Raw genomic sequence first — 27,863 nt, 5'->3', positions numbered from 1 at the left:
GATTCTTGGTTTTAGTCCCAGCTCCTTTGACCTCTGGAATATCGTATTCCAAGCCCTTTGATCCCTCAATGTGGAAGCTGCCAGGTCCTATGTTATCCTGATTGTGTTTCCACAGTATTGAGATTGTTTCTTCTTGGCTGCTTGTAATATTTTCTCCTTGATCTGGGAATTCCAGAACCTGGCTATAATATTCCTAGGAGTTTTCTTTTTGGCATCTTTTTCAAGAGGCGATCAGTGGATTCTTTCAACCTCTATTTTGCCCTCTGTTTCTAAAACATCGGGGCAATTTTCCTTGAGAATTTCTTGAAGGATGATTTCTAGGTTCTTTTTTTATCATGGCATTCAGGTAGTCCAATATTTTAAAATTCTCTCTAATGGATCTATTTTCCAGATCAGAGGTTTTTCCAGTGAAATAGTTCACATTGCCTTCTATTTTTTCATTTGTCTGTATCTATTTAATAGTATCTTGATTTCTCATAAAGTCACTAGTTTCCATTTGCTCCAATCTAATTCTGAAGGAATGATTCTCTTCAGTGAGCTTTTGAGATTCTTTGTCCATCAGGCAAATTTAGCTTTTTATGGCATTCTTCTCCTCTTTGCCTTTTTGAGCCTCTTTTGCCATTTGAGTTGGTCTATTTTTAAGGTGTTATTTTCTTCAGTCAGGTTGTTGACTCTCTTTTCATGATTTTCTTGCATCATTCTCATTTCTCTTCCTAATTTTTCCTTCACTTATTTTATTTGGTTTTCAAAATCCTCCTTAAGCTCCTCTATGGCCTGTAACCCAGTTCATATTTTTCTTGGAAGCTTTTAGTGCAAGAGTTCTGACTTCATTGTCTTCCTCTTGTTCCATGCTTTGATCCTTTTTGTCCCCAAAAAAAGGAATCTGAAGTTGTATTGCTGTGCTTTCTTTGCTTCCCTTTTTGCTCATGTGGCCACTCAATTACTTGACTTTTAAGCTTTTTGCCACAATAGAAATCAGCTTCCAGAGGGGAGAGCTTTGTCCCAAATTGCAAGGGTTTTTGCAGGTGCTGGAGTTATTTGTTGGCTGCCCTCTCTGAAGCCTCCACATGCTCTGGCTCACTTGTCACACACCCTGGGACCTAACCCTAGACAGCAATCCAGATCCATGCAGGTTAAAGCAAGAACAATTACCCCTCAGAATGGTTGCTTGGTCCCCCTACAATCTGCAGGCCAGGAGCTCTGAATCAGCCACATGGTTGTGGCCACCATGCCTCAGCTGCTTCTCCCTCCTGGGGCAGAGGCCAGACCACACTCCTGGAGTCCCTGTTTCCAAAGTCTACACTTACCTCTCACTTTGTCTTTGACATTTATGGGTTAATAATTCTGGAAATCACCACAGCTGCTGGTGATCTCCTCTCCTGATGTCCCTCTAGACATGGCTGGTCTGGCTGCCCTGAGTCTAAAACCATGGGCTCACTTGTGGCTGGACTCTGCCCCCAGAACACTGTGATGAACCCTTTCTGTTAGCCTGCTGGGCTGTCTTCAGTGGGAGATTTGTTTCTTTCTGTCACTTTGTGAGTTCTGTAGCCTAAAGTTTGTTTAGAGTCATTTTTATAGGTATTTGAGGTGCTTATGGGAGGAGCACAGGGAGTTTTCCTGCTTCTATGCTGCCATCTTGGCTCTACCTCTGGGGTTTTTTAATGTAGCATAATAAGATTGAATTCACTGGCATCCAAAGTTCTTTCTCTATGATTCTATATTTCTAGACTTTTCTCCATGAAAATATCCAAAAGATAGGTAATAATAATATTTTTTGTTTTGTTTGTTTTATAGCCACAGAACCAAAGCTTCAGGCTGGCCACCTCCCTCAGGGACCTGGAGCTTGAACCAGGTGCCACCTTATGGATGGGAGATGACGGCAAACAGAGATGGAAGAGATTACTTCATCGAGTAAGTTGACCAGATATATAGTAAAAACTTGACTAAGTGGATCTCTTAATCACCTAGGGCAATACTGAGCATGCTTCTGTTGGAAAAAAGAGGAAATTATGGCAAAAGAATCTCATATCCTGGACTTAAGTTAAATATAAAATACATCCATGTACACATGTGAGAGTGTTGCACACATACACATGCAGACAATTCCAGGAAAGCCTTGGGGTCAGTATGCATTCAATCCAATTTATATACTTTGACAACTCACTAATTACACTACTATACTAGAATTTATGTGAAAAATGACTCAGAGAGATTGAAAAATATTTAGTCATCAAAGGAGTGCATTATAGTCATGCTATTCTACTTGGTAATGTGATAAAAGTAGACTGATTCAATTTAGAAAGACTTCTAAAAAACAATGATTGACTTAGAATGTGTATTCTAGTTCAGTGATATAAACTCACTGACCTGCAAACATTGAACCAGATTAAAATTTAATTGGGAAATATTTAACAAAGTAAATAATGATACAATACAATATAAATAATGTTGATTTGTGATTTTCTAATTCAGTATGTGCCCAACAGGGTTCTGTTCTTATGTTAGTTTAATACTACTGGTCCAATAAGAATGTGGGTAACCAAAATAATCCCATTTGATGAGCATTCTAGTTAACCAAAATTTATTTTCTTGTCCTATGGTGCTTCAACTTCCATTAAAAAAATAAATAAATAAAAATAAAATACTAATTTGTCAGAGAGTTAAGACATAGTATTTAATTGCTCAAGCAGTGATTGTTGATTGATCATTACTTGAGCAATTAAACACTATGCCCTAACAATTTGACATGGTATTGAATAAGTTCTTTTGACTATTTTATTATATCTGTGCCTTCTTTACCATCCCCAAACAAATAAGTGGCTAAAACATAAAGGTCTGATTGAGTCATCATTTATTCCTAACTCAGACTTAAATGAGACATGCTTAATTTTATTCAGATGCAGAAATAGATTTGAAACTGGAGTGCTCATGATTTTAATAACATGACAGATACTTGTACTCTGTGCTCTAGTGGGGAAATTGTTTCTTGTGCCTTTTGGAACATATGGAAAATCATGGGCTAAATTTTATTCTAGCAGGATTTATGCAAAGCTGGTTAAATGACTGTATTCAAGAAGCAATCATTGTTAAATATGAAGTTTTAATCTAGGATTTTATCAGCTGAGGAGATCTCCAGTGGAGTTCTCCCAGGGATCTGTATTTGGCCCTGACTTTTAACATTTTTAACAGTGACTTGCTTAAGGCACAGATGGCATGATTACAAAATTTGCATATGACATAAAGGTGGGAGGGATTGCTAACACAGTGCATGACAGAGTCAGCATCTGAAATTATCTTGAAATGGTAGAATCTATTAAGATGAAATTGAAGAAAGATAGATGGAAAATCTTATATGTGGCTTTAAAACGTTGTCTTTATAAGGATAGGATAGGAGAAAATGACAGGCTATTTGAAAAATAGATCCAGAGGACTTAGTGAATTGAGAATCAGAGAGTCAGTAGCTTGATAGGACAAACACAAAAGTGAAGATGAACCTCCGCTAAATAAAGGCATAGTGTCCATGTTAAAGAAGGTGAACTTTCTATCCCAGTCAGTCACGTATCTGTAATATGAAGCAGTAATAATCTAGGGCAAATGCAGAGCAGAGAAGCCTAGATAGTCAAGGGTCTTAAAATCATGTCATTCCAGTCATGGTGAAGACACAACTGAGGAGGGACATTTTAAAGGGCTGTCATATGGAAAAGGGAGTCGATGTATTCTTCTTTTTTTGTACCAGAGAACAGTATGGAATTAAGAACTGTAAGGAGACATTTCAAAGAAGCATATTTCAATGATCAGATCTAAAGGAATTTTAAATCATTAAGAAAATTTCCTAATAATTAAAATATTAAAAATTGGAACAACTTTCCTCTAGAAGTAGTGGGTTCTTCCTCATTACTTCAAGCAAAGTTTGGATGACTTCTAATTAGGTACTTTGAAGAGGTTATTATTTTTTCTTTTAAAGGTTTGATTAGATGGCCTCTGAGATTCTTTCCAAGTCAAAGATTCTGTGCCCCATGAACTTATGTGGAACTCCCAGTACTCCCACGTATCCCTGTGCATCTGCTCCAAGGACAGGAGATGTACCCATCTGGGGAACAAATTATATCCCGAAATTTAAATAATTAGGAAAATTTTAATTTTGCTTGACAACTCTGACTTTGGAATGAGTGCGTTGTTCTAGATTGCCCAAGGTAGAAAGGAAATATGTCAACTATTATACAGAGTCATCTATTTTGTAATAAAGGCCTTAATTAATTTAACTTCCTCTCCCAGGGCCATAGCTATCAATATGGCCTTGATTCTTTGGCTCAAAATGTTAAACTTTTAAATGGAAAAATAAAGGATTTGCCAGAATGATTGCAAGTTTAAAAATAAATTGATAATGAGTTTTTTGGAGCTGTTTATCAGGTCCTTTAGTTTAAAATAATTTTTTGTATTTACTTGATTGGGCTTTTGGTCTATATCTCATACCGTCTGGATCTTTTTTGATCAATAAGTAGAAACCCAAACAGAAACAAATTGATTTGAGGTCACAGATCTGAAGTCAGCTTCATCTCTATGTTTTTCTACTCATCTCTTTGACGTTTTGAAGGACTTGTCCTTGTGTTGCTTTAACATTTACACTGTATTATTACTTAGAGAGACCAAAGCACTAACTATTGGACAGGTCTCCAATAGTCACTAATTAGCAAAGTTTTTACAAAACAAATTGTCTAATAGAACTTTTTCATTTGGTTCTCACCTCAAAAGCCTTTAAAATTTCCTGGTGTCAAGGAGCTTCTTTTCGATTTTGAGTAAGATCCTCAAATCTATCTCTGGTTGGATTCCTACTCTCTCACTAATTAATTAAGTAAATATTGGTCATTATTCCAGTTTTCTTTTACCTACTGACTACTGTTAGTCACAGTCACAAAGAGATCTTCTAATTACCTACACAACCATGAAGCTTTGATGTGCTAGCTAAAGGTATTACATGCATTAGACTTAAAAATTAAAGGGACATTTTGAAAGTTAATCTGTGATTGGCAATTGGCTCCTTAATAATTCATTTTGATCTTTGTATAATTCCTTTTGAAAGTATCAAGATCTTTTATTTTTTGACTTTGTCATTACTTTAACAAAGTATGGGTATGGGTATGATTAGCTGAAGAATAGACACAGAATCTCCAGTTCAAAGTCAGAGTCTGATGGCTATATAATGAGGCAACTCAATCAAAAAAGACTTTGATAGAATGCCCAGAGGAGAGAAAATAGGACAGTGATAGTCTTGGTGAAGGTTCAAGCTTTATAGGAATCAGTTAATCAGACTATGTTAAGCCTTAAGAAGGGCAGATTTGGAGGAGAGGGCAGAAGAAAAGATGATAACTATCTTCAAGTAGCTGATAAGTATCTTATTAATGAGAGATCAACTAACAACTATTTATTGAGTGCCTACCATGTACTGGTACTAGGCAATAGGAATAGGAAACAACCAAAAAAAGGAAATAAATTTCTTCTCTCAAAGAGTTTATATTTTCTCTGATGTTAACCTTCAAAATTTGGTTAAAGAAGACAGACAAACTTGGTGATATACAGTTATTTCATTTTATTCCCTTAAAGTTAGCTTGTTATAAGATCATGGACACAGAAGGAAACTTCTGACTGCCTGAACTAAAGAATCAGAAAACTTAAGTACATTTTAGAACCATCCCAATTCAGGGTGGCTGTGTCACAAAAATTTGTGATCTGATCCATATCATGAGAAAGGAAGTTTCTTGGTTGTAAATACAAATTGACAAGACAATGGACAGAGCAGGGTGTGTTTGGAATGTTTGGTATCAGAATGTCAGTTTCCCTCCCATATGGAATATGCCTCAAGATAAGGGGAAATCCCACTTTCAGTCTTATCTGATCTCTGGAGTTGCTGACACAGGAAAAGCCATTTTTAAACCAAAGCAAAGAAGTCCGTTTCATTAATTCAGACTTTAGATAAATTTGATATTTAATGATTATGACTGGGGATCAGATACATTCTGATTCACTCACGTGTGCAGAATTGGGAGCAGTGGTTGGACACAGAGTTCTCCTTCACTTTTATTTTTTTTGTATTTTATTTATTTTTTATTTTTTATCAAATGCTTTGTTAACTTCTAGTTTACATCATTCATTTCTATAAGATTTTGAGTTACAAATTTTTTTCCGATTTTCCCCTACCCACCACACCAAAATAGCGATCCCACTGGATATCCCCTCCTCCAATCTGCTCTCTCCCATATCTTCTCCCATACCCCCTCCAATTTTCCTGTAGGGCAAGGTGGGTCTCTATGCCCCAGTGCCTGTATATCTTATTTCCCATTTACACGTAAAATAATATTGATAATAGTATATATTAAACACTTGATTTTAAAACTTTGAATTCCAGATTCATTGCCTTCCTCCCTTGTCACCCACCCTTACTGGGAAGATAAGCAATTCAATATAGGTTGTACATGTGTAGCTATGGAAAATATTTCCATAGTAGATATATGGTAAAAGACTGACTATATTTCCCTCCCTCCTATCCTACCTCCCACTTGTTCTATTCTCTACTTTGGACCTGTCCCTTTTCAAAAGTGGGTGCTTCCAACTTCCCTTCCTCCCAAAACTGCCCTCCCTTCCATTATCCCCTCTCTCATCCCCTACTCTTCTGTAGGGTGAGATACCATATTTAGTGTGTATGTCATTCCCTCCCTAAACCAAATTCAATGAGAATAAGATTGACCCATTCCCTTTTGAATTCCTGTTCTTCCCCTCCATTGTAACCATTTCCCCTTACCTCTTCTATATGAGATAGTTTACCACAATCATCTGTCCCTATCTCCTCTCATTATATTCCTGTCTCAACTCTTAGTTTCACCTTTTAAGTATGATCCCTTCCCGTTAAACTGATCCAGTGCCCTCTATCTATGTATACCTGTACCCATATATACATTCACATATGTATTCATATGCCCATATATCCTCCTATATATATGTATATATATATATATATATATATATATATATATATACATTTCTATTCCCTTCAATTATTCTAATACTGAGAAAAGTTTCATAAATTATAATTATCATTTTTTTCCATGTAGGAATGTAAATAGTTCAACTTTGATAAGTTCCTTATGATTTCTTTTCCCTGTTTACCTTCTCATGCTTCTCTTGCTTCTTGTATCTGAATGTCAAATTTTCTGTTCAACTCTGGTTTTTTCATCAAGAATGCTTGAAAGTCCTCTATTCCAACTGAATGATCAAATTTTTCCCTGAAACATGATACTTAGTTTTGCTGGGTAGGTGATTCTTGGTTTTAATCCCAGCTCCTTGGACCTCCGGAATATCATATTCCAAGCTCTTTGATCCCTCAGTGTAGAAGCTGCCAGATCCTGTGTTATCCTGAGTGTGTTTCCAAAATATTCAAATTGTTTCTTCCTGGCTGCTTGTAATATTTTCTCTTTGATCTGGGAATTGCGGAACCTGGCTATAATATTCCTAGGAGTTTTCCTTTTGGGATATTTTTCAGGAGGTGATTGGTGGATTCTTTCAACCTCAATTTTGCTCTCTGTTTCTAAAACATCAAGGCAATTTTCCTTGAGAATTTCTTGAAGGATGATTTCTAGGTTCTTTTTTTGATCATGACTTTCAGGTAGTTCAATAATTTTAAAATTATCTCTCCTGGATCTATTTTCCAGGTCAGTGGTTTTTCCAATGAGATATTTCACATTGCCTTCTATTCTTTCATTTGTTTAGATCTGTTTAATAGTATCTTGATTTCTCATAAAGTCACTAGCTTCCATTTGCTCCAATCTAATTCTGAATGAATGATTCTCTTCATTGAGCTTTTGAGATTCTTTTTCCATCTGGCAAATTCGACTTTTTATGGCATTCTTCTCCTCATTGCCTTTTTGAACTTCTTTTGCCATTTGAGTTAGTCTATTTTTAAGGTATTATTTTCTTCAGTCAAGTTGTGACTCTCATTTCATCATTTTCTTGCATCATTCTCATTTCTCTTCCCAATTTTCCCTCCACTTCTCTTATTTGGTTTTCAAAATCCTTTTTAAGTTCCTCTATGGCCTGTTACCAACTTGTATTTTTCTTGGAGGCTTTTGGTCCAGGAATTCTGACTTCACTGTCTTCCTCTTGCTCCATGCTTTGATCCTTTTTGTACCCAGAAGAGGAGTCTAATGTTGGATTCCTCTGTTTCCTTTTTTTCCCTTGTTTACTCATGTTGCCACTCAATTACATGACTTTTGCACTTTTTGCCACAGTAGGACTCTGCTACCAGACAGGGGAGCTTTATACCAAATGCTGTGATTTTCTCAGCTGCCAAATGTATTAATTGGGTGCCATCTCTGAAGCCTCCACATGCTCTGGCAAGCTGGTCACACACCCTAGAACCTCCACCCTAGACCACAATCCAGATCCAAACAGGTTAAAGCAAGAGCAGTTACCCCTCCAACTGGTCGCTTGGTCCCCTTACAGTCTGCAGGCCAGGAGCTGAAGCTACTATGTGCAGGGCCACTGCACCTCAGCCACTTCTTGCCCTGGGGGAAAAAGCCAACACACTCCAAATTCCCAGGTCCCAAAGTCCACGCTGCACTGACTTCTCACTTTGTCCTTGGCATCTATGGGTTGATAATTCTGGAAACTGCCACTTAGCTGCCTTTCAGTAAGCACTTAAAAATGCTTTATCTATCTGTTTGACCATGTCACTCCCAAGCTCAAAAGCCGTCAGTGACTCTCTATGGCCTCTAGAATAAAATACAAGCTGCTTCTTTGATTGGTGGAAATAACCTCATGAATCATAGCATGTTAAGATAATGGAAGATTGGGGCCGCTAGGTGGCGCAGTGAATAGAGCAACAACCCTGGAATCAGGAGGACTTGAGTTCAAATGTGATCTCAGATACTTAACATTTACTAGCCATGTGACCTTGGGAGAATCGCTTAACCCCAATTGCCATGCCTTCCCCCCTCCAAAAAGACAAAATTAAAGGACAGTAAAGCCTGGATCTGTGATTTGCCCAAGATAATATTGATAGTAAGAGCTTAGATTTGAACCCAGGTCCTTCCTGTGATTTCAAATCCATTTTTTCCTACTACTAAAAGTAAATTAAAATGTCATTAATATTCTACAATAAAGCTTTTAAGACAAAATTATACAGATCAGTTTATAGAAAGAAAAATCTACATTTGAGCCAGAAGAGTTGTATTTGCTGTCAGAAAGGTTGATGTATCATTGTTTAGTTTTGCTGAACTGAGACTGTTTTTTTTTCTTTTAAAATCCTCATTAAAAGAAAAGGCTAGCTTGGAACAGGAGGCTTAAAAGAAGTCCATAGCCAAAAAAAAATTAAATAAAAAACAAAAGATATCTATTTTTAAAACTTTTTAAAAGACAAAATAGGTAAAGTGATGGTAAGATAATGAAAATAGACTGTGTGAGTTTGAGGAGAAGGGAATGGGGTCATTTGTACACCACATCAAGGATAACTCTTAAAGTCTCAAACTTAGCTGGTTTATTTTATCCTTGGCCTTTTTTCTAAGCATCATTATTATATGACTCAAAATGGTGTCATTGGGTCAGGTGCACATCCCTCTAGATGTGCACCTTTTTTTTGCAAGGCAATCAGGGTTAAGTGACTTGCACACAGCTATTGAGTGTCAAGTATCTGAGACTAGATTTAAACTCAGGTCCTCCTTACTCCAGGGTTCATGTTCTATCCACTGCACCACTTACCTGACCCTAGCTTAACTCTTAATTCTGTCCACTGAATAGCTAGATATTGGTAGCAGGGGATTTGAGTTCTCCCATTACTGTTAATATTGCCCAACTTGATTGGGATTTAACCATTACCACCAAACAAAGTATGTAGTAGGCAATACAAAATGTACAGCGAGCTATGGAGTCTCTTCCAGGTTTCATATTCAGTGATAGTACATACCTTTCCTTCAACATATGAGTCTGAAAGGCTCTTAGGTACCTAGATCTGAAGGAACACCGTATGAAAAACTGGAATGTCTGTGTGTTTGTGTGGCCTCCGTGCATATTATTAGCTTCTGCAAACACCAAGAAGAAAATGAGCTGCTAAACTACAGTGGGAAGTTAGAATTATGGAATTTAGAAATCACAAAGACGTAACTTTAACCATTAGATTGTGAGAGCTTTATTAACAGATTATCTTTTGCCTTTGTCTTGGGATCCCCAGAACTTAGTAAAGTGCCTGGCACACAGCAAGTTCTTAATAAATGCATATTAACTAGATGTTAACCGAACCAATTCCCCTGTCAATCTTCATAATATGCTTCTGTCTGTTTTAACAAAATTATATATACATACACATACACATATATGCATATACATAAACAAACATACACATACATATACATACACATATAAATGCATATTTACATATAGATATCCTTTCAACATTCTTTGATAGCCATAGAATCAGAGATTTAGAGCTTGAAGTGGCCTTAGAGGGCTTCAAATACAGTCTTCTACTTTTACAAATGGGGAAACTGAGGCTAAGAGCCTTTCCCTATGTCACACAGTAAGCATCTAAAACAGGATTTTAGCCCAAACCTTTTTGTCATTGAGTCCAGTGACACTATCTTATGTTGGCGCAGCAGGGAGGGGAGGATGGGAGAGGTTTGAAGGGAGTGGGTTTTTCCTGGCATTTATCTCAATCTTTTTCCTGTTCAATCCATCCTTCTCAGATATGCTGAAGTAATCTTCCTAAGGCATAAATCTTAATGCCATCCCTCCAACCTACAACTCCTCTCAAAAACCTTAGGTGGCTGCCTATTATCTTGAGAAAAATATATAACCTCCTTATATAAAGTTAGTTTATAAGGTTCTCCATAATATAGTTTCAGCCTTCCTTCCTATATTGATTTCACAATTATTCCCCTTTATAATCCAACCTTCCAACCAAACTGTGCTATTAAACTATTTCCAGATCTCAATATGCCATCTTCCATTTTTTGGCATTTGTACAATCCATCTCCTATGACTGAATGTATTCTCTTAATCTCCAGTTTTCACAATCCTTATTCAATAACTCAGCTCAAGTTCTGCCTCTTTCATGAAGCTTCCTTTGACTTTTATAGATGCCTTCTGAAATTTTCTTAGAACATCACATCTGATCTTCTCTTTGGCCCATGATACCTTACAAGGTAGTACTTTTCTCTGTCTGTGGCATATTCTTTCTTCCTTCTCCACCCCACCCCTCACCTGGCCAGTTATCACCTGTGCCATTTTATATCTTTATATCTCAGTACTTAGATAAAGACCAAGAGCATCATAAACAACTAATAAAAATCTCATTAATTAAATGATATGAATATATACATTGTGTGTGGCAGTTCTCTTTCTTCCTGTCAAAACCTAATGATCTTCTGCAAAAGAGTAGTGAAGATCAAATTGAGATATAATATATACAGAAACTTATTTAATTTACCCATAAATGACAGACTTCAATGTCTTACATTTCCCAGGCTGTGTTTCTTATGAATGCTCAAACACTAAAAGATTCAAAAAAGATTAAATGTTAATTTTTCTTTACTAGGAATAAAAGTGGCAAAGGAACACATTGGGAATTTCTATTTATGCTCCTATGAAGGGGGGACACATTTTGGGGAGATGGTTTGGTCTATTACATGGGTTACAGGGGTTTCTAACTACAAAATTAAGTAACAAAATTATGTCAGAGAAAGAGCAATTGACCTAATTTTGTATTGTTTGATTAAGGATTCTTAAATAAAACCTATCACTTCCTAGTGTTCAAGATGAATCTTTGCATAAAGCATAGATAATGTGCCTGTTACCAGAGCAAAATCTGCCTTTTAGTTAAGTGGGTTCCTTGCAATCTCATATATCCATTCAAGTGGAAGGAGACATATTATAATTTCGAAATTGGAGGAACAAAGAAAATGTGATAGCATCATTACATAAAATGAAAGGTAATTATGTAGTGTCAATGCAAATGCTTCCCAGCCTGAATGTTCTGAGATGTTTATTCCCTTCACTGAACCAAATTTGGTTCCTTTCAAAACTGACAACACACCTATCTGCAAAGTTAATAATGGCAGCTCCCTGCTGGAAGGTAACAGTTTCCAAAACTGATAGAAGAGCTTTTAATGGAAAAGCTAACAAGTGACACTATCATTTTTCATCTTCCTTGGCAGACTGCAAAATAACCTGGGCTATGTAAACTTTCCCAATGCCAGGATCAAATCAAAGTCGGCTTCATTTTCTCCAAATACTGGATCTTGAAACTTTGTGGATTTGCTTAGAACTACCATATTCCAGGAAGAATCTCCTGAGACATTTTGTTTGTTTCTCTAATGGACCCTAGGGATGGTGATCATTTGACACCACTGAAGTGCACCTGATTGCAACAAACAGTCAAATTGAGTATACATTCAGTCCCAACAATAGACAGAATAATTGACTTCTCAACTTAAGCTATTTTCTTTTCTGTTATTAGGTAGCCCCTAGGGGCACACATGGTGTGGGTCATAAGAGCCACTGAGAAACGCAATGCTTGTTGACCTGTGAAGAGCAAATCCACCTGCCAAGCCTGGTTTTCATAGCAGACTGTAATTGATATATTACCTTGGGGCTGCTGGCCACCCTTTGACTCCTTTGAGCGGTTTTCGGAACACTCATTTCTATGTTGAGCCAACCCTTGTAGAGAACAATTTTGATCATAGCTTGTGGCACTAGCAGGGTGAAAAGCTCTGGATGCTACTGAGAGCCAACTGGGCACCCTGTCTTATGGGCCCAACCAAATGGACTGGCCTGAGACGACACAGAACACTTTGGCAGTAGGTGTGTCTTTCCATTGCTGCTTCCTTACTCAATGAGAAAAGAGAAGGGAAGAGGGCCAGTTGAGGGTGATGAAAGACTCCTTAGTGTGCTGTTTGAAACCTATTCATGCTGTAGAACAGTGGTTCTTAACCTAGGGTTAGTGAACTTATTTGTATTTTTTCTTAAAATTTCAATATTTTAAATTTCATTTTATTTACTTTTTTGATAAATATAATTGGTTTCCTTTGTAATTCTATTCATTTTATACATTTAAAAACATTATTCTAAGAGCAAGTTCAAAAACTCTACCAAATTGCCTTAGGGCTCTATGACCAAAAAAAAAAAAAGTTAGGAACATCTGCTATAGAGGGAATGAGTGCATAAATATTTACTATGTGACCCTGATATAGAACCCCTTTCCTCTTAGTATTAAATTTGCTTTCATTAACTATTTCAGGAAGCTTGCCAGAATGGCCCTTGTTCTAACTCTTTGCAGCCTTAATAATGGCCACATCTTAATGGTGAGGCTTGGCTCCATAACAAGTCATACATACAACCCTATAAAAGTTCCCTACAGGAAGGTCCTGATGGTTTCCCAGACTTGATAATACAATACCATGTGCAAGCCACTCAATCTGATTCCTAACCAAGTGCCATCCATACTCCACGCCAATTATTTATGTCAGCCAGCTCCTGAAAGACCACCATCCTTCTTGCTTTAATTATACACAACAGATTAAATAAACTTTAGCATTAGAAGCAAAAGCCCCAGTGTCTGCCTCATGGATACTCAAAAGAACCCAGCAGATACACCTTTCCTTTTTGTGAGATTCTTTTTATTTCAGTGTCTGAAAACCTTGTGATTCTTTGCGCCCTCAGCCTCCATTCTCACCAGATTAAGCATCACAAGTGTGTAGGCCTGGCCTAGAGGTTCACCTCCTAGTAATGAGCCTCTAGTAATCTGAAAAAAAAGTTACTTTAAGTGACTTTAAGACTTTAAGTCACTCTAAGAAGTTCTCTATGATCTTTAAGCAGCAGTGCACTGGTAAATATTTAACAGCTGGCTCTCTGGGAGGAAAAAAAAGGCAGCTTGTCACACTTCTAGATTTATTCAATTTTGTTAACATTTTCTCCATCACCTTAGGTTTAGACTGGGACTTAAGTATTTTTGCACTCCTGACCCCTTTTCACATTTCAGCAACTGTTCCTGGGCATTTTGTGGCCTGAGGGCACATGCAGTGCAAAGCTGCAGTGAAATTGCACAACATAACACAGGCAAGAGCTGCCAGAAACACTTCAGATCCATTACTTGTTTGATTTTTTTTTTTTTTGGAGAGTAAAAGGCAAGGCAATTGGGCTTAAGTGACTTTCCCAAGGTCACACAGCTAGTAAGTGTGCCAAGTATCTGAGGCCATATTTGAACTCAGGTCATCCTGACTCCAGGACCAATGCTCTATTCACTGAACCACCTAGCTGCCCCTACTTGTTTGATTTTGAGTTAATTTTTGGTCATTGCGCATTCAGAAACTTTTTACTGTTGCAGGTTTTTCACAACCACACATGGGCTTGCAACCTACAGTTTAAGAAGCACTGGTCTAGACAATCATCAAAACAATAAATGGAGAATTTACCAATCAGTTCTAGCTGGCTAAAGCTGGCTCCAGCAAACCTCTATAAGGCTCTGAGCAATAGACTGCCTCAATTCTTGAACTCCTGAGGGCAAGAATAGTATTTTGGCCAGCACTTAGTACAGTGTCTACCATATATGGCACCATATTTATTATATAGTTAGTAAATGTTTCATTAATGCTTTGTTGAGGCAGTTAGGTGGGGGTACTGGAGTCAGAAAGACCTGAGTTCAAATCTATCCTCAGTCATTTAATAGCTGTGAAGGCCTTGGAAAATCACTAAACCTCTGTATGCCTCAGTTTCCTCAGCTGTGAAATGGGTGTCATAATACTGCCTGATTCATAGGGTTATTTTGAGGATCCAATGAGGTCATAGTTATAAAGTGTCTAGAACATAAATGGTGCTTTAAAAATGCTTAATCCTTTCCCCTTGTTGACAGACCAATTGAATTGACAGACTAATGACACTACCAGATAACTTTTTTTCCAACCCTACATTTATGAGCTCCATGAGGACAGGAACTGTTGCATTTGTCCACCAATCAGCAAGCATTTATTAAGTTCCTGCTGTGTGCCAGACACTGTGCTAAGCACTGGGAATACAAAGGAGGGCCATGAGAGTTTCTGGAAGAGACAAGACAGTTTTGAAAAGCCTCTGTGGTAAGCGGGTAATGAGTCAATCAGGGAAATAAAAAGGATTGCCTTGCTGCAGTGAGGGCCCGGTTGAGGTTATGTAGCATAAATTTATAGTAGATCCAGTCAGCCAAGGTTCATGATTTTCTACAGTCTCATTCAGCAGCAGGTATACAAGAGCTGTGGCAATGGATCCTGGAAGTAATCCACAGCTGAGGCTTGACATGGCATGATCAATGATCAATGACTGGAAGAGGGGAAGTGGAGAAAAGAAGACAATATAGAAATGAAATGGTTCACCAGGAGATCAAAACGAGGAAGGAAGGAGATTTTAGTACAGGGCTGACAGTTTATAAAAGAGCTAAAGTATTAGAGGTCATGGTAAGGATGAAAAATAGTTTGAAGTTGCAAGACTGGCTGACATCAGAGGCAGAATAGCAATACTTTCACCACAGGAAGACGTTGCTTTTCCCTATAAAATACCTTTCCCTTTCTACATAACTGAGTTATGCTAATGCATAGAGGGGCAAGGTACAAAGAATCCCTATATCTATCTATGACTAATGGTGAGAATTTGACTTAAGCTGAATTTCTTTTGTTGAGGGGGCAGCCTCCCTCAGGACCACCACCCCCTTTCTTCTCTTTCTAAAGCTTGAAGAGCTCTGTATTCAGATTCTCACAACCTCTTTCATTCTGTCCTCGATTCCTTTAGTCCCTTCAGTTTATTTATTTTGGCTGTGACCTTGGTTATTCTTGCTCCCCAGTGGCCAAGGCTGTGTGATAAGAGCATGTTGCTTTTAGCATTATTGCTGTCTGTCTCTTCTGTGAAGGCCTCCTTGTGCCAAGGAGGCTGCAGCTAACTGCATGAGTCAGGGTTCCAGCAGTATTGTGACACTAGTACCAAGACAGCCATTAATAACAGGGACCAAGCCTCTCTGCACTTAGCTGGTCTGATCTTTGGAATGCTGGTATTCTATTGTCAAGCTGCCACCTGAAGTTTTCTCAATTCAGTAGAAGCTATCAGCATTTGTACACTAGTATATCTTGGCTTCACAGACTCCAGATTCACCCCCTGTTCACTACAATCAGGCTTTTGTAGATATTAGGTAAATATAGAATCACTTAAAATTACAGTGAAAGAAGTGTTACCAGGTTATTGATTAATTGATTGATTGCCTAATGAACCATATAAGCAATAAATACCATAGGAATTCTAAGAAAGGAGATACTCCTTTAGCCTGGAGGGATCTGGATATGAAAGACATGAATTAGAGTTAAGTTTTGAAGGATAGATAGTAGGTAGATAAAGCTGAAAACACCTTTTTCTATTTCAGAACTTTCCTTTCCCAAAACCATTTATAGCTGCATTCAGTCTTGAAAGTCTATTGATTGTTACTCTGAAGCATCTCTGCCTTCTGCCCCTTATTTTTAATTTTTTCTGCCTCCACCTTAGTGAAACTCTCATACTTACTTACCTGGACTATTATAATAGAGACAGCCTGGTGATGTAGTGGATAAAATGCCAGGCTCGGAGTCAGGAAGTATACCTGAATTCAAATCTGACCTCCGACATTTGCTTACTGTGTGTCTCTGGTCAAGTCACTTAACCTTTCTCTGCCTCAGAATAGTGATCAAAATAGCACTTACTTCCTAGCATTTTCTTCCACTTCTGATCCACTCCCTTCATACTTCTGCTATAATAATCTTTATTATATCTAGAGCTGAATATGCTACTCCTTTGTTTAAAAAACCAATGATCCCCTAATAAAGTTTTGACTCCTTTGATTGGCAGTCAATCCTTCTTTGGTCACCCTGGATTTCCATCTTTAACTCATATTATATCCTGCTCTGATCTGTGCACAAAATTGAACTATCCCTGAAACACATGCTTTTTTTTTAATGTTTCCTTCCCTTTTCTTATCTTCCCCATGCTCAGAATATATCCCCTCCTTTATTTGTTGAATTTCTAATCTTCTAATGCCCTGTTCAAATGGTACCTTTTTCATGAAGATTTACAGGATACCCTTGTAAGTAACACTTCCCCTTCAGACCTCACATAGCAATTTGTTCTGAACTTTGTGAATGTACTTACCAAGTAATAGTGTCTGTTATAATTTTCTTTGCTGATATATTTTATTTCCACTAAGCTGTTTGCCCTAAGAGATCGGGGTCTCTGCCTTATCTAAATTTTGTATCTTACCTGGCTATTAGCACAGTGCTGAGGACACAATAGATCTTTAATGAATAGAAGTTGAATTGAATTGAATTGAAAAATAGATAATACCCTGAGGATAGTCACCTTTTCACTTATAACACTGAAATTATATTTTTTTTCGAAAGATAGTCTTCCCCTATACAAAATGCTTCATTTCCAGAGGTCACTCACTCACTGGATCTCTTGTCAACATTTTAAATCCTTAATTTAAGGAATTATTTTAAACGTGTTCTAAAATAAATGCCTTGTAAATTTATGAATGCCTGAGGAAACAGCAACATCTCCTTTTGCCCCACATCCCTCACTTTCATTGCAGGATTTTAAGTGAAGACATGGCCATACAGTAAGATGATACAGCCTCTCTAGAGATTAACTTTCCCAGAAGGCGATCTGCATACTACAACTGGAATGGGACTTCCTTTTACCTTAATTCTCCTTTGAGATCCTCTCACTCCAGATCTTTTGCATGCTTTAAACATCACTAGTCCATTAATCTTCGTGACACCCCCATAAAATGGGCACTTGCCACATATTTTACATATAAAGAAACTGAGGCAGGGAATAAATACCAAAGTGGTTTGTCAAAGGTTTCACCCTGAGTCATCTAAAGGGCCAAAAATAGAACCCAGTACCACTTTGTCCTGATGGTTGGCTATAATCACTCTAATGTGCCTTAGGGGAGGATAAAGCTCTTACACAGCCATGACTTTGTGTGCCCTAGTTGAGGGCTGCCCTTGGGAACAGCACCTATTGAGTTCCATAAGGGAAGTATAACATCTAATATGGACATATGACGTCATTCCTTCCCCCTCTTCTCTTTCATGCTGGTTGCTGTTACAGAGGAGGGTGTGACTACCCGTCTTCTATCAGAACTTGCTGTCTGATCATAGGGTTTGCACCTGATCTTGAAAGCTCCAGGACTGCTTTGGTAGGAGTGAAATGAAGGCACAAGACACAGGGTACCAACAGGCAGCCCAACCCTGCCTAAAGTACATTCAAGTAATTACTAAGAAGCTAAAAATGAAATTATATAGCAACTCATACTAATAATCAACTTAGAAACAAGGGACTATATTTACAAAAGGAGACTATGAGTGTTTCAGTAGAGTCTGCTTATTTTCCTCGTGGGATTCTATAATGCTACAGTGCACACTCCTTAACTTTTCTCAGGATGAGGAGCTATTTTGTTTCTCATCTAAAGCAAAGTACTACAGTTGAAAGAATGACGGATTTGGAAGTAAAAGACCTGGGTTCTTATTCTGATTCTGTTACCTACAACCTTTATGACCTTGGGTAAGTGACAACATCTCTGACTCTCATTTTCCTCTCTTGTAAAATGAAGAGGTTGGGCTAGATGTCTAGGGTCCCTTTCAGTCTAAAATACTTTGTTTTTTATTCTCATATTGGAAAAGTAGAGGGTATTGACTGACAGGTGGGGTAGTAACAGGATGGGGATGAGAGTTAATATTGGGAACTCCCTACCTGGGAGCCAAAGGAGAATCTGGTCCCATGACCAACAAGATCCATGAAATAGGGATGTCTTCTGTGATGTAAAGTAGTTCAGGCTGATCACAGCTACTGTTGCTAGTCTTTTATTTAATTTTTAGCTCTTTTTTATCTGATGAAACTTAGATAGCCTTCCATATTGCTTGTGTTCTATACCACAGATTAATAGCCACATACAGAAAATACTTTTTCTTCCCCCTGCCTACACTATGCCTATTCTCCTGTCATTCTGGAACACCATGTGGCAAAGTGGGAAAAAGCAACGGACCTGAATTGTATTCTCAATGTGACCATTTCTGGGGCTATGTGAGCTTAAGCAAGTCACTTACTTATCTGGGTCTCAATTTCCTTAGCTATAAAGAATAGAACTGGTTTATCTCAGTGGCTGATTCCAGTTTTAATTGTGTGACCTGCTCAAATGCTGAACAGTGTAGATACTGGTTTTGGAATCTCCCATTTTAGGTGGCACAGTGAATAGAGTGCCAGGCCTGAGGTCTGGAAGACTCCTTCCTGCATTCAAATCAGGCCTCAGATACTGATTAGCTGTATGGCCCTGAGCAAGTCACTCAATCCTATTTGCCTCAGTTTCCTCATCTGTAAAAATGAAATGGAGAAGGAAATGGAAAACTCCTCCAATATTTTGCCAAGAAAATCCCAAATGGGGACACAAAGAGTCCTCCTACACAACTGAAACAATTAAACAACAACTTATTCAATATCTCTAGTGCCCCTATGTGCCCTTAAGTTTTCAACTATTTATAAAGAATCTATATAAAGTTATATTTTTATCTAAAAAATAAAGATCAACTAGTTATGTTAAATGGGTACTATCTTATAATAATTTCCAAATAATACTCACTTTGAATTAAGTCTTTTCTTTTCCCATTGTTAGTACTCAAAGTTGGAGGCTTTGTATTCTCATCCTTACTCTGTCTTATTTTGGCTTTTTGTATGAGTTTTGTTTGGTAACTCATTTAGCCTTTCCATCACATTCCCAAACCTATAAAATAGGTATGTTTATGAGATTTACTGTTGTTCTAGAAACTTTGTGTGTGAGATTTTTATGGAAATATGAGCATTTCCACAAACAAAGAAAAGATATGTGTATATCTATGAATCCACAACCCCATATACAAGTAATTTTTAAGTTAACAGAAATTGGTCATATTAGTACCAAAGCTTCCATACTTGTCTCTATATCTTCTTCTGAACTTCCTTCTATTCTCTTCTATTCATTTTAAAGCATGTTTCATGGATTCTTTTTCCTTTCTTTTTTTTTTTACCTTTTCATTCTTCCTCTTTCTCTCTATTTTCCTCTCTTCTTCTCTCTCTCCCCTATCCATCTCTCTCTTGTCCCTCTTCATTATTGTTCTATCTACTAAATAAACCCTTCCTTGCTACCTTCAAGTATGCACATATTTGTCCCATCTTCAAAAACCCCTCACTTGAAACTGGAGTCACTCCTATCATCCCATATCTCTATTTCCCCTCTTTCTTAAGCTTCTTGAAAAAAGTTACATATACTAAGTACCTCCATTTCCTCTCTTTTCACCTACTTCTTCACCTACGTCTACATCTCTATGCAGATAATGTCCTAATCTTTAATAGTCAGTCCTAGTCTCTTTTCTCAATTCTCCTGTCTGTTCAATATTTCAAATTCAATGTCATATAGACTTCTCATACTTATCATGTACAAAACAAAAATCATTATCTTTTCCCCCAAACCCTCCCCTTTTCTAAAGTTCCCAATTATGGTTAAGGACATCACCATTTTCCCAATCTCATAGGTTCCGAACTTAAGTGTCATTCTGATCAATACGATAATCCTCAACAATTACAGGCACCAGTTATTATATTTCTCAGTTGTCCCTCTATGGTCTATATATGTAATACTGTTTGCCTTTAAACTAAAAGATCTCAAAGGTCTTTCTGAGTAATGTTTTCAGGGTAATTGCACATATATTTCACAATGTTTATTTTCTTTCTTCACTGTCAGAAACTCTCGTCAGACCTCTAGCAGCTTCATCATGGGGACCCACATTTCTAAATTTATTCCTTCTAATCTTTGATGAGGTGGAAAAGTAGATCACCAAAAATGATTGCCAAATTGTTAGCTTGTGGATAAAGCAAAGTAGACTATTGTGGAATGTGAAATTTAAAAGAAAGGTGATTCTACTGTGACTGAAGTATCTTAGATTTAGTGACTATAGATTATGTGACATCAATTTCAGTCCCTCAAAGACCTTTGTTCCCTGATTCTTGGTATTTATTTGTACTTCAGGTAGTTGAGTTTGTGGTACAAATGACCTCTAGGGAATTGGAGTGTATATCACTTTTTTTATTGCATGTGGGAAAGCACAGCTGTTTACACATTTCAAGAGGATAATTAAAAAGCAATGAATCCAAGCAGTTTAAAATGCAGTGGAAACAGTGAATTCTACACAATATAGGACATGCAGAAGTCTAGTGAGTATAACTATGAAATATTATTATTAGGGTCAACCCTAAGGAAAGATTTTCAACTTGATAAACATTGTCATAGGCAACCACATTTTCCCCATTTTGCAGCCATTCACTCCTTCTTCCAAGTTTTGGTTCTTTATTTTCTTGATCAGAATATGCTTTTAGGAAAGGATCTGATATGCTTATTCATACAGAGGTCTAAATGACAGATACAAGAATATTAAAACCTCATTTAGTGTTTATACTGTAACAAATTAAAAGTCTTAAGCCAAAAAAAAAAAAAGAATTGTTAATAGCAAAAGTACAGACAGTAAGAAGTTGAGAGAAGAATGTGCTATGGTCACAAGATCATAAACTATGATTGTCTTATGTATGTTCTGTGTTATAACATATACATATGCATGTGTGTATGTATGTGTATATGTATGCATGCATGCATGCATGCATGTATGTGTGTGGACACAGTGGATAGAGCACCAGGCTTGGAGTCAGGAAGTTCTGAGTTCAAGTTCAGCCTCAGAGGCTAACCAATTGTGTAACCCTGTTCGCCTCAGTCTCCTAATCAGTAAAATGAGCTATAGAAGGAAATGGCAAACCACTTCAGTATCTTTGTCAATAAAACCCCATATGGAGTCATGTAGAGAAATAATTGACTGAAAACAACTGAACAACAACATATATGAGTGTATACATATATGTATATGTAGATATATAGATATTCATTACCCTATCTATACAATCTATACAATACAATATCACTTGATTAGCTTAGTTCTTGGAGGTATTATTTTATGTATCATTTTTCACATGGGCAAAATCATACTTTTAAAGTTGGCCAAGGCTTATGAGATGAACTGGTCTCTGTCTTGGATTTTCACTTTTAAAAAATCTTAAGGAATAATATTTGTTCTTGAAATTCTGAGCAATCTGAAAAATGTAAGTAATAACAAAATAGGAATACTTTCCTTCATTATTATTCCTCATGCCCATTTACAAGTTCTTCTATTCTTTCATTAACATAACCTTTAGTTACTGCTATCTTGTAGACACATACCTATTCCAACTTCTTGGAGTAAATGCTGACTCAAGCAAAATCCATACTAGAGAATCCTAGAGGAATGTTATTGTCAGTAACATTTATCAAACATCTACCTGCACATTATTTTTCTTCTGCCCTCTAATGCCAACATTTATAACATATTCTCTCAATCCTCTTTCTGCATGAATAGCAGACATCTGGTGGTCAAATGAGTATTAAAAATGTCTATGACAGCACCATGCAAAGAATAATTCATGATATACTTTTTCCCAAAAGAAATCATTGATGGGTGATAACTGAATGGAAATGAAATGCTAAGAGAAACTGTCTTATCAGCCAGTGTCTCCTACTAAGCAGAGAAGACTTTTGAAATTATAATACATTTTCACTCTTGCACATTAGTGTGCATGCCATCAAGCAAACGCTTGATGGTTGTACTTGTTAAATTTTACTTGTCTGTAACAGTTCAGTTGTGATTGTTGTTCTGCAACATAATTCCCTGGATTCTCACTCTTAGATTTACAAAAGGAAGATATGTATTTAAAGTTAGCTTCTCCACCCTTCTGTACAGGGACTCTTCAACTGCTACATCCAATCATCTTCATCACTTATTGTGCAATGAGATTTAGATAGCTAAGAGAAAGAACAAAACAAGCCCCAAAGCAGATTTGTTCAGACTTTGATGAAATGCCCACATTTAAAGATGCTGTTTTTAGATTGTAAACTAATAAATGAACTGTGAATTATATTGGATTAGAACCTTGGAAAGCACCATACAGCTGAGTGTACCTAATTAAACCTCTCACTGATTTTTTTTGTGTGATTAGAGATCAAGGATATCATTATATCCTTTTGGTTGAGTCCTTGTCTTATGAATATCACTTTTAGGATTGCTTTGTCACCAATATTCTACTCCTTTCACCCTTAATTCATCTAATTCCTTCTATTGTTCTATAGGATACTTATTTTTTCTGGGGCATTACCCTTTTTTTATTTTATATCTTTTCAACCTAAACTGCAGATTTTTTCAGCTGCTCTAGTTGTTGCTTATACAGCAATTACTGTATCTTTTTTTTTAATTCAAGCCCTCCTTTACTTAGTTTAGAGAAACAATCTTCCACTTGGTTCATTTAAGAATCTGTGAGCTAAATGAGTGTTTATGTTCCATGATCTGGGATTGAAACATCCATATTGATTTTTCTATTTGCATTTAATTTCCCTTCTCCCCCAATAACCTGTGCATTTGTATGGAATAGCCTCTGCCTTTACATTTATTGAGGGGGTGAGATATATACATAGATATAAATAATATAAATTAGAATATAGGGATATATTCTAAGGGAACAACTGCACAAATTTCAATCACTAGTTTTACATACTATGTGCCGAGTATAGTGCTAGGGTCTGTGTAGAATACAAAATGAATGAAAGATCCCCGTGCTCAAAGAGTTTTTACTGTCTAGGTAGAAAAAAAATAACCTCACACAGGAATTAAAGAATAATAGAAACTGTGATGTGGATATAATAGGAATTTGTAGATGGCAATGACCATTGCCAACAAGATTTTAAGATATAGCTTCACATAGAAGGCATCTGGCTGGTGGCAGTTTCAAGAAGTCATATCATCAAGGAAAAGAAATACTCCTGAGGTCTTCCTCTATTCCTGACATAGAAAAAGTAATAAATGAATTGGTGAGTCTGTTTTGATAATAATAGCTAACATCTATATAGTGCCTTAAGGTTTCCAAAGTGCTTTACCAGTATTGTCTCATTTTATCTTCACAACAATCCTGGGAGGTGGGTGCCATTACTATTCTTATCTTACAGATGAAGAAACTGAAGCAGATAGAATACTTTCCTGTCATCACACAACTAGTTAAGTCTGGATTTGAACACAGGTCTCCCTGAATCCAGGTCCAGCATTCTATCTACTGTACCTACTAGCTGCCTCCATTACATGACCCAAGCTACATAGTATCTGAGAAACAAATGATAGATGGCAAATAAATGTGGCAATCCCATTAAATGAAAGAGTTCCAGGTTGGTTTCTTTCACAGTGGCTTATCACTTTCTCCTTATTTCCAAGATAGATTTTTTTTTGCTTTTTTGGAGGGGGGAAGGTAAGGCAATTGACATTTGATGACTTGCCCAAGGTTACACAACTAGTTTTGTGCTGTGTCCGAGGCGAAATTTGAACTTAGTTTCTCCTGACTCCAGGGCCGGTACTCTATTCAATGCACCATGTAGCTTCCCCAAGAAAGATTTTTTAAAGCACAGATTTAGACTCTATCTGACACTAACTTAGAAAAGGGGGAGTTGTGATGGAATGAAAATTGATTAAGGGAGTGAGGAGATCTTAGAGAGTACCTCTGTCTAACTGAATCAGTTGTTTCAGCTGACTCAGCACCAAGCAAATAGAACCTTACTAATGTCTGTTAAGAACAAATTACGTATACTATTTAGTTATTTGATTACTCAACAGTCTGCCTCAAAACAAGGTCTTAGAAAGCCAACACTGACCACTAAGTACTTCTTTGTCGCCTGAATTTACCTAATTAAATTAGAATGACCAGTTTCCTTTTCCAAAAAACACTTGAGCAAAAATGACCCCATGTTTATCTATAATAACTTCATCATTAACCTCCTTGCAAATATATCCTTTTGGTCATGCATGCATTTTATTACAGGTCACATGATTCTTGATTCTCCTGACTTATTAAATATCAAAGTTTCTATCATCCATGTTAACTTATAGCATCGTCATAAGAATGAGCATCTTTGTGTCCCTAACTCCTTTAAAAAAAAAACTATATTCCATTTACATCCTTCCCTGTTTCTAACTCCCTAGATTGCTTCATAATCTCTCTTTTCCTTAGTGCTCCCAATACCTTAAAGCTTAATTATTATCTGTGGATACCTTCAGCATGCTTTTTATTTTCCTCCTTTTCATCAGTTTAATGAAACTGCCAAATATGAACTTTGCTCTACCCCTTTCCGCTCAGGTTCTGCCTTCTCTTCTCAGTAGAATACCTTGTCATTATTAGGTCATGCTTTAAACAACCACTCATGGGCTCTTAAATAATTATCTTGTGCAGAGATAATTAAGACAATGCTCAAGTAGATACTGATTGAATTGATTATTGAACATTATTCTGCATTTCTGTGAGGTCAGTGACAAAAACCAAAACAGACTTCACAAGCTTGACTCCTGCTTTCTCAGTTTAAGCAAAGGTTTCCCTGGAGTCCACAGAATTCCAATGGTGTCCATGAATAGATATCAAGGGTCAAAAAATGCTTGTTTATTTTCATTAATATCTAACTGAAATTTAACATTTCTTTCAATTATTTTAAGACATTAGTCTAGGGGGTGACTAGGTGGCACACTGAGTAAAGCACCGGCCCCAGAGTTAGGAGGACCCGAGTTCGGATTTGGCCTCAGACACTTAACACCCACACACACAAAAAAAAAAAAACTAGCTGTGTAACCTTGGACAGGTTACTTAATACCAACTGCCCTCCATAAAGGCAAAAAAAAACCATTAGTCTAAGAACAGGTTCATAGGTTTCATGAGGTTGCCAAAGGGCTCCATGCCACACAAAGATAAAGAAGACCTGGTTTAGGCCATGTTAATAAATAAATATTATATAATAATAAACTTAAAAAGTCATCTTTCTTTGTTATTTTTTGGATTTTACATACAGGTTCATCAAGGTGACCAAGAGGTTAACATGGTGCCCCAAAACCTACCACAATGACTGGTGCATAGTAGATGCCTAATAAGTGCTTATCAATTGATTAATTGCCTAATCTTTTTTTATTGAGTAAAAATTTTAGTTTGTAACTTGTGGTTAAGTGGAAAGAACAATAGAGTGGTAGTCAGGGATTTAAGTTCAAGGACCAGCCCTACCAATTACCAACTGTGTGACCATAGGGAGGTCACTTAACCTCCCTCAAACTCAGCTCTCCTATCAATATAATAATGTTGGACTAGATGACCTCTAAGGGGAGCTTTTCAGTTATGAAATTGGCAGGCCCTAGGGTCAAAGAATTTCTTGCCCTTTTAAAACCTAAAGAAGGAATTGAAGGGTATGTTCACCAGATTGCACTGGCTTGCCAATGGTCTCTGTTCCTACATTACTTTCAAATCATTATTAATACTTGGAGATATAGGGAGATAGATAGGGAGATAGATATACATATATATACACACACACAGATAGATGTGTGCATGTATATGTGTGTGCATACATGTATATACACGTATGTATGATTACATGTATATATGTGTGTTTGTATACTTGCATATATGCTTGTGTATATGTGTGTATACATGTATATCATGCTTCAGCCACTTTCGCCTTAATTTTCTGTTTCTACAAAATGACAGAAATAGTGTAAAACTTCTCTCAGATTGTTAAGAGGAAAGATTTTTATCAATATTTCTAGAAACCACTCTGTAAATATGGGCTACTATTATTTTCTTTGGTAGATCTCTTGTCTCATCTTGCCCAATGTGGACACTCTCCTTTGATTCAGATGACAACGTATTGATATATTCTCACTCATGTACTTCTGTAAATTCTCCACAAAGCATGTTTCCTCTTATTCTTTTAATATTTCACAGTTGTGAGTCCATCACCCAAGCTGTCTTCTTGCTGCTGGACCATGCTCTCTTATACCAAGGAAAAGACAAGCAGGGCTGTTACAAATCATAAAACCATTAAAGAACCTACATATGGAATTTAAGATCATATTTTCCCTTTACTTGCATGATAATATCATGGCCAAAATGGATAAAGGTATTTTCAGTGCGTCACCAAAATCAATTGTCATTGGCTAGAGTATGTATAATGTTCATTCTTGTCAGTAACATGCACTGTATACTAATGGCAAATGTAGTTCGACAAGAAACTCGGATTCTAAAAACCGACTTCACAATGCAAGATAACTAAAATTTCCAAAGATTATCACAATTGGCTTATTATAACAAGGTGTCATTTTATTATTTATTGGGCCCTCTACTGAATTCCTTGTTCTGTATCTGTAAGCTGACTAAAAGCCTGCCCTGACTAGAGATTCTTCCCACATTTTAGCCTCCTTTTCTTATTTTTCTCTATTACTATCTAAAATGTGACAACATCCCAAGATGTTGCGACTCTTTATGAGTTCTGCCTTTCCCAAAACTGATTGCCTAAAGGAGGAACTTGAGCAATGGAGGAACTCTGAAATGAAATGCTATTCTATTGTGTGGTCAGTCAGGTTACAGAATCAGGAAATAAATGAGATTAGGCAAGGTAGGCATCAGGTCAGTCATGACCAGAATAGCCTCCAGTTGGAGTCAATAGATGAAAATAGAATTTAGAGATGAACAGAAAGACATGGATTAGGGAAGAGGTAGGTCTCTGAAGTTCAAGAAAAAGAAAGGTTCAATACAAGCAGAAGAAAGTGAGTAGGTATTGAGAAAGAAGGTTTGTTTCCAATGTGTGTGTGTGTGTGTGTGTGTGTGTGTGAGAGAGAGAGAGAGAGAGGGAGAGAGAGAGAGAGAGAGAGAGAGAG

At 37.0% G+C, this 27,863-nt stretch overlaps 1 protein-coding gene across 1 annotated transcript in view; it reads left to right on the top strand.

The window, feature by feature from the left end:
• The first annotated feature begins 1,768 nt into the window (after positions 1-1,768).
• FRMPD4 (FERM and PDZ domain containing 4) overlaps positions 1,769-27,863 on the top strand; it is a 302,625-nt gene continuing 276,530 nt past the window's right edge. Inside the window, exon 1 of the mRNA XM_069062992.1 lies at positions 1,769-1,911. Within this exon, the coding sequence (XP_068919093.1) occupies positions 1,874-1,911 (38 nt within the window). The 5' untranslated portion in view covers positions 1,769-1,873. The remainder of the gene's footprint in view (positions 1,912-27,863) is intronic.

The sequence above is a fragment of the Petaurus breviceps genome, unplaced genomic scaffold (genome assembly GCF_028583685.1).
Source record: "Petaurus breviceps papuanus isolate PSGF00001 unplaced genomic scaffold, PetGlider_PUasm1.0 90515, whole genome shotgun sequence".
NCBI classification, from domain to species: domain Eukaryota; kingdom Metazoa; phylum Chordata; class Mammalia; order Diprotodontia; family Petauridae; genus Petaurus; species Petaurus breviceps.
This window is presented reverse-complemented; position numbering and strand designations above follow the sequence as displayed.